The 8,054-nt window shown below is 63.0% G+C and overlaps 1 protein-coding gene across 2 annotated transcripts in view; it reads left to right on the top strand.

Annotated features, from left to right (window-relative positions):
- The window catches only part of Suclg2 (succinate-CoA ligase GDP-forming subunit beta), a 204,990-nt gene extending 197,300 nt beyond the window's left edge, over positions 1–7,690 (top strand). For both annotated transcript variants that reach the window (XM_047535047.1, XM_047535048.1), the window contains exon 11: positions 6,841–7,690. In XM_047535047.1, coding sequence (XP_047391003.1) covers positions 6,841–6,956 — 116 coding nt within the window. In that variant the 3' untranslated portion in view covers positions 6,957–7,690. The remainder of the gene's footprint in view (positions 1–6,840) is intronic.
- Positions 7,691–8,054: the final 364 nt, after the last annotated feature.

Genomic DNA, 8,054 nt, shown 5'->3' on the forward strand with positions numbered 1-8,054 from the left:
TGCCCAGGTCCTTAGCCCTGGTCACAGCAGGTGTAGAATTGTGAGCCAAGACGCAGCACTGCCCAGGTCCTTAGTCCTGGTCACAGCAGGTGTAGAATTGTGAGCTGAGATGCAGCGCTGCACAGGTCCTTAGTCCTGGTCACAGCAGGTGTAGAATTGTGAGCTGAGACGCAGCACTGCCCAGGTCCTTAGTCCTGGTCACAGCAGGTGTAGAATTGTGAGCTGAGATGCAGCACTGCCCAGGTCCTTAGTCCTGGTCACAGCAGGTGCAGAATTGTGAGCTGTGAGATGCAGCACTGCCCAGGTCCTTAGTCCTGGTCACAGCAGGTGTAGAATTGTGAGCTGAGATGCAGCACTGCCCAGGTCCTTAGCCCTGGTCACAGCAGGTGTAGAATTGTGAGCTGAGATGCAGCACTGCCCAGGTCCTTAGTCCTGGTCACAGCAGGTGTAGAATTGTGAGCTGAGATGCAGCACTGCCCAGGTCCTTAGTCCTGGTCACAGCAGGTGTAGAATTGTGAGCTGAGATGCAGCGCTGCCCAGGTCCTTAGCCCTGGTCACAGCAGGTGTAGAATTGTGAGCTGAGATGCAGCACTGCCCAGGTCCTTAGCCCTGGTCACAGCAGGTGTAGAATTGTGAGCTGTGAGATGCAGCACTTCCCAGGTCCTTAGTCCTGGTCACAGCAGGTGTAGAATTGTGAGCTGAGATGCAGCTCTGCCCAGGTCCTTAGCCCTGGTCACAGCAGGTGTAGAATTGTGAGCTGTGAGACGCAGCACTGCTCAGGTCCTTAGCCCTGGTCACAGCAGGTGTAGAATTGTGAGCTGAGATGCAGCACTGCCCAGATCCTTAGCCCTGGTCACAGCAGGTGTAGAATTGTGAGCTGTGAGAAGCAGCACTGCCCAGGTCCTTAGCCCTGGTCACAGCAGGTGTAGAATTGTGAGCTGAGATGCAGCACTGCCCAGGTCCTTAGCCCTGTGTCACAGCCAGGTGCAGAATTGTGAGCTGTGAGATGCAGCACTGCCCAGGTCCTTAGTCCTGGTCACAGCAGGTGCAGAATTGTGAGCTGAGATGCAGCACTGCCCAGGTCCTTAGTCCTGGTCACTGCAGGTGTAGAATTGTGAGGTGTGAGATGCAGCACTGCCCAGGTCCTTAGTCCTGGTCACAGCAGGTGTAGAATTGTGAGGTGTGAGATGCAGCACTGCCCAGGTCCTTAGTCCTGGTCACAGCAGGTGTAGAATTGTGAGCTGTGAGAAGCAGCACTGCCCAAGTCCTTAGCCCTGGTCACAGCAGGTGCAGAATTGTGAGCTGAGAGATGCAGCGCTGCCCAGGTCCTTAGTCCTGGTCACAGCAGGTGTAGAATTGTGAGCTGAGATGCAGCACTGCCCAGGTCCTTAGTCCTGGTCACAGCAGGTGTAGAATTGTGAGCTGAGATGCAGCACTGCCCAGGTCCTTAGCCCTGGTCACAGCAGGTGTAGAATTGTGAGCTGAGATGCAGCACTGCCCAGGTCCTTAGCCCTGTGTCACAGCCAGGTGCAGAATTGTGAGCTGTGAGATGCAGCACTGCCCAGGTCCTTAGCCCTGGTCACAGCAGGTGTAGAATTGTGAGCTGAGAGATGCAACGCTGCCCAGGTCCTTAGTCCTGGTCACAGCAGGTGCAGAATTGTGAGCTGATTCGCAGCACTGCCCAGGTCCTGCATCCTCGGGGCCACTGCCATGTTCAGAATGGCAGCCTCCCTGTCTGTGAAGCGGCTCGTGGGTGGTTAGCAGAGCTGGGTTGAAGAACCCAGAACCCTGGGCTCGCCGATGGTAGCCGCTCCAGCTCCATGGGCTCCTCTGCTGGGTATTAGACCTGTGTGTCAGGAGGCCTGCGGGCACGGCTGGGGCACTGCCAGGCTCCCAGAACATTGCTGCCTCTGACAGCTCGGCTCCACACGGCAGACGCCATGACACGTGCCTAGGTGCCCGGAAACCTGCCTCCTGGCCTGTGGCTTGGAGAAGGAGGAGGGGGACAGGCACAGGGAGAGTGATCCTCGAGGACAGACCTGACTCTCAGACTGCGTGTTCCCACCTGCCCACCTTCCTATCCACCCATTCGCCCGCCCCCACCCTCCTGCGTTCCTCGTGTTTGCATCCGTCCACCTGCCTGCCTGTCCATCGCCCACCCACCCACGTGTCCATCCACGCACCTGCCTGCGCACACACCTGTGTTCCTTCCTCTCTTCCTGCTTCTTCCTGTCCTCCTAGTTACCTCCCCGCCCACCTGCCTACCGTCCACCTTCCTGTCGTTCTCTCTTCTTCCCATGGCTGCCTGCTTGCCTTCCTGCCTGTCCACCTTCCTCCCTCTCTGCCCCTGCTGCCTCTCTGCCTGTGTGCACACGTGCGTAGCTTCCTGCCTGCGTCTGCCCACCCACCTGTACACCTGTCTTACGTCCGTATCCACCTCCCTACCTTCTGTTTGTCTGTCTGTCTACGGACGGACTCCCTCACCGAGGGCCTGGGGCCCCGCTCCCGGGTTGCGGTTCTGACTCCGTCACTGAGTGCAGGCAGCCATTGACAGATCCGTGCAGATCCGTGTTGGAAGCCCGGTTCTGGGCGGTTCGTATGCACCACATGTGCCCCTCTGATGCCCCCCAGCTGCCTGAGGACCTGAACGCTGCTCTTAGCACAGACAGAGGGCTGCTGGGCCCGGCGGGCTTGCCTGGACACTGGGTGGTCAGACCGTGGTAGGCACTGAGGCCACCAGCTGTGACCTGAGCAGGTGCCCCAGCACGGTGACTGGACTGTCCCCCACACAGCCAGCCTTCTCCTGAAGGTCCAGGGGCCTGCATGGCTGCTGCAGCTTGGCACGGCAGTCCAGGCCCAGCCGCTGAGCTGCCGGGCACTGGCCAGGTGCTTAGCCTTGCGGTGTTTCATGTCCCGTCTGTAACGTGGGGGTGGACAATGCTGACCCAGCTGCTCTGAAGCCAGGCGCGTGGTGCTGGGATGCCCTCCTGCGTCCTTCAGGAGTGCTCTGCGTCCTGTAAAGGGAGGACGCCGGGCTTCCACGAGCATCGCGGTCCCGAAGACAGTCTGCCGGCCTCGAGGACATGAGGGAGGCCGGCCTGAGCAGGGCCCCCGGTGGCCAGAACCTGGCCGGTGCCCCTCCGCCCCTGGGACGGCGGAGGCTGAGCACCAGGGAGGGACGGGACTGGCTGGCCGTCTGCAGCCCTGGCACTCCACCCAGTGGAGAAGCCCGGCGGCCGGAGCGTCTTGAGGCGTTTCCATGGTTACTTCTTATCCGCCCTCCAGCGTGGCCCACGTGCGGCCTCCGCGGGAGGATCCAGCTGGACCGAGGGGCGCCCACGAGAGCCAGAGTCAGCACGTGAGCCCGTCCGCTGTCAGGGCAGGTGGAGAGCAGACGTCACCTGCAGCCTCGCTGGAAGCAGGCGCCGTGGGTCACCCCAGGCCCTGCCCGTGCGCCCTAGCGTGGGCCAGGCAGCGACCTCCGCACCGTGCGCAGGCTGGGCGTGCCCCGGGGCGCTCAGGTCCCCGTCAGAGTCCAGGGCAGCGGGCACCACGTCTGTTTAGGAATGGAGTTGGGGCGGGGGGGCGGCTGTCAGCTGGAGGTCAGCCTGGAGGCACAGCCCAGCCAGCCTTTGCCGGAGTCCCCTGCCCGCTCCTCCAGTGGCCTGGCCACGGTGGCTGCTGGTCTCTTCGTTCCCCTTCTCTGTGTCCCCCCTTCCTTTCCAGACGCTCTTGAGACAGGGCCCAGGAAGCACGGGTAAATGGGGTCAGGGCAGGGTCAGCGGGCAGCAGGGCCGTCCAAGGAGGGCAGGGAGCCCATCTGTCGGCTTCTCCAGGTAACCTGCCAGGCTCGTCTCGTCATGCGTCTCTGTCGTTCCCTCGTTCCAGCCCCTTCCTCTCCCCAGCTCTGCTTCTCTCTCCTCTTCCTCCTCCCACTTCCTCCTCCCCCTCCTCTCCCCCCTCCCTCCCCCCTCCTCTCCCCCCTCCCTCCCCCCTCCTCTCCCCCCTCTTCTCCCCCCTCCCTCCCCCCTCCTCTCCCCCCTCTTCTCCCCCCTCCCTCCTCCCTCTCCCCTCCCTCCCCCTCCTTCCTCCTCCTCCTCCTTCCTCCCCCTCCTTCCTCCTCCTCCCCCCTTCCTCCCCCTCTTTCCTCCTCCCTCTTCCTCCTCCCTCCTCCTCTCCCTCCCCCTCCTCCTTCCCCTCCCTGCTCCCCCCACCCCCTCCTCTTCCCTCCCCCTCCCTGTCTCCTCCTCCTCCACCTCCTCCTCCTCCTCCCTGCTCCTCCCTCCCCCTCCTCCTCCTCCCTCCTCCCCCTTCCTCCGCCCTCCCCCTCCAGGCCTCCATCTCTGAATCTCAAGCCCCCTTCCCCTCAGGGCCACAATTGCTGTGTCTTTGAGTCCTGCCTCCTTCCCTATCTTCGACTCTGCTGCCTCCTCTCTCCCTCACCCTGTGTCACCCTGCATCACCCTGTGTCACCCTCCAGCCTGTGCTCAGGGCACTCACCCCACCCCCTCTGGCCGGCTGCCTGTCCTGGCTGCTCTGCGAGCCGGTCTCTTCTGGCATGGTGGAGTCCTTCCGGTGCTGCTTTGTCCTGAGCCTGCTGGGGTGTGCTTCATAATTAAGGCTGTAACCACAGCCCAGCAGCCAGTGTGATCAACCTTCATGGCGGTGGCTACAGAGCCACGGAGCAGTCGGGCATTCCGACAGGGCAGGGTCTGCTGCTGCTCCTCCCTCCCCTGGCCTTCAGCTGGCCTCCCGCCTGGGTGCAGGGAGCCGCGCTGGTGCACAGAGGGCCACAGCCTGGTCCTGGGGCGGCCCGAGCCTGCCCGTGGCTGCAGGGCCACCGCGGCGCGCCCCACACTGCTGCTGCTTAGGCCGCCCAGGCAGCTGGGGTCTCTGATGGGCACTGGGGCCACAAGGCCAGCAGAGAGGCCGCACCCTGCTCCTGGGCACGTCCTGCAGGGCCTGCGCGGTGCAGTGTGCTCACAGGAGGCGGCAAGCGTGGGCCTTGCCAGCCACCCCAGCAGGGTACCTGGTACCACCGAGTCACGTCCTCGGTCGGAGGACGTGGAGGGACTTCCTGGAAGGGCAGCGTGCTGGCAGCAGCGGCAGCAGGTCCTCGGGCCAGGTCCTGGGAGGACGGGGGCCGGGCACCCTGACTCAGAAGCCTCGCTGGCTGACCAGGGCGGTGGGCAGAGCTCCGGCCTGTCTCTGGGGAGGAGACGAGGTCCGCAGGCTTGGCTTTCGTCCGTCTGCCTGGCTTCTGCCTGGAGGGCTGTCCCTTCACCTCCTGCTCCCACAGGTGGCGGACACCTGCCAGGTCCGCCCGGCCTGCTCCTCAGCTTCAGGGCCTGGGCTAAACCCGCAGCCAGCTGCACGTCTGTGGAGATGAGGCGCTTGGACTGCACGAGCTGACCCAGTGCCGGGACTGCGGGGCGCCCGTGGCCGCTGGCGGGTTTCACTGGCTGCTTCCCTCCCGTGGGCTCCTGCTTCCCTGAGGGCTGTGCTCGGGAGCCTCCGCCGGAGACAGGCTGCCCAGGGCCCCTCGGCAGTACAGCCTCACAGTAAGCTGCCCTGCTGCCCGGCCAGCCTTGCGGGGATTGCAGGTTCAGGGCCGGCCTCAGCAACTCAGCGAGGCCCTGCGGAGACACGCTTACCACGCCCGTTTTACCTGAGGGAGGCGGGCTCTCCAGGCCGGGCTGGGCGTCCCTGTTGATGAGCGAGCCCCGTCTGAAGCTCGTCACTGGATAAGGCTCTGGAGGTGATGAGGCGACAGGTCTCCGGGCAGCTCAGTCCTGCCGCCTGGCTCTTTCACGCCGTCTACACTGCAGCACGGGAGGGTTCCAGAGCGTGCCTGAAGCTAAGTGGACTGGGCAGCCACTGCTGCTGGACTCTCCAGGGTGCCACTGCCCGTCCTCAAGGCCTCGTCCCCACAGAGAGCAAGCAGGAGTGGGCAGCTCAAGGACTGCAGTGTCCGGGCTGTGGGCTGTGGGCCCAGACGGTCAGATCCTGGGCCAAAACCAGGTGGCGGCACTTGACTGGAGACTGTGAGCAGATGTCTGAGGTTTGTTTTCCTCACGTGCGTCTGAGCAGCCAGCTCTTTGTCTCTGTGACCCAGATGCCCACACAGCTTGGAGGAAGAAAGTCTGTCTGGGCTGTGGCCGGCTGGCCTGCGGCTCTGGGCCCTGGCCAGGCGCAGCGTCGTGGTGGAAGGGTGGCAGAGGGAAGCTGCTCAGCCCATGGGAGCTGGGAGGCAGGGAGGCAGGGAGGCAGGGGCCCGGCGACCCTCTCCCCAGCCGCTGCCCCACCCCGTCTCCACCTGCTCCCAGAGCTGCAGTCGGTACCAGTGGACTCCCAAGGCGCCACCCTGGCCCTGCTGCACTGGACCCAGCCTGCACATGAGCCTTCGGGGGCTGTTCCAGAGCCCTGGCCAGTGCGGTGACTGCTTGCTGCCCTGCTCCTCTGCCAGTCATGGCGGATCTAGGCCCCGGGTCGGGGGGCCACTCACCTGGGCGTGCCCCATTTCCCTTGTTCAGTCCTCGGCGCCCAAATCCAGTTGAGGAGACTGTCCTCATTCAGATTCCTCGAGTGGGTGGTGGGCGGCCTTTGTGGGTGACCTTAACGAGGCTCTTTTCCATTTGTCCAAGCGCCGGAGAAAATACTACCAGGGTCTTTATGATGCAGACGTTAAGTGAAAAGGAGAGAAAAGCAACTTGCTGTGGGGCGCTGCGGGGTGCGCCTGAGAGGCCAGACCTCCACCCCAAAGCGGAGACTGCTGTGGGGACCTTGTGCAGGAGCCAGGGCCACAGCTGCAGCCCGTGACTGCCTCCCTCTCCCTTCCAGGAACCAACGTCCAGGAGGCTCAGAACATACTCAGGAACAGCGGCCTGCCCATCACTGCCGCCGCCGACCTGGAGGACGCCGCCAAGAAGGCCGTGGCCAGCGTGGCAAAGAAGTGACCTTCACGTGGCCCTCTGGGGTTCCCTCGCCACTCTGCACAGGGTTCCGCACGGGAAGGGGTGGCTAGAATCACGGTAGAAAGTCTCAGCTGAGCTCTCACTGATAACGCCTAGACAGCCTGACTGATTGTGCTCCGAGGTCCCTAAACAAAGCCCACAGTCCCCTGCTCCTCCTGCGGGTGCTCAGGAATCAGGCCAGGGGAGTCCCAGGCGGGCTACGTTCAGCATTAGCCGTCGGGGCTCCGCTGGACGTCCAGGCAGGTGGCCCCAATGCACTGTCCAGTTGGTGTGGTTTCTGATTCCAACACGGTCGCAGCGTCCATGGACCTGAGGGGCCCTTGTGCTTTCCCCGCCCGTACCCCGTGCCTGCACCTGCCTTTGCCTTACTGTAAACACGCCGTTTACCTCTCACTAAAGCCTTACTCCTGAGCTTGGAGTCGGAGGTTCTGTTTTGACGCCCAAGCTGGCGCACGCTGGGTCTCACGGAAATCTCTGTAACTAAGTCCTTCCTGAAGGTCGGACTGGGGCGTGCGGAGAGCCGCTCTCTCCTGCCCTCCACCCAGCTCCGCCAGCCGAGGCAGAAAGATGGGAAGCTGTCACCGGAGGGAATGTGGGTGTTTCCATTATGTCCATTTTTGTCCTGATAAAATTTTGAATTCAGTTTTTGTTTAAATCTTGGTAAATTTTTATCTGTGTGCAAATTTAAATAAAATCTTACGTTTCTCAGACTCTAAGATGTGTTTCCCCCTCATTTTCGTCCGTTCCATTCCTCGAAGTGTCTCTGGCTGAACCACTGGCCCTCGTGCCTTGGAAGCTCGCGCTCCACAACGGCAAGGTCTCGTTGTCCCTGCGCCTCCGCTGCCGGGAGCCAGGCGACGGCAGAAGACGAGTCGCGCAGACAGGGAGGTGTACAGCAGGAGCCAGGAGCGCCTGGGCCGCGGCAGCGCGGGGTCACGGGAGCGAGGGCTTCGCCGTGCCGGGCCCCACCGTGACCGGCCCTCCGTCCAGCGGGGCCTCGGCACCTGGGCCCTGCTCGTGGTTTTCTCTGAATCTCACATACGGACCAGACACCAAAGGCCCCAGGGTAAACCCACATTC

This window comes from Sciurus carolinensis, chromosome 19, assembly GCF_902686445.1.
Source record: "Sciurus carolinensis chromosome 19, mSciCar1.2, whole genome shotgun sequence".
Classification (NCBI taxonomy): Eukaryota; Metazoa; Chordata; class Mammalia; order Rodentia; family Sciuridae; genus Sciurus; species Sciurus carolinensis.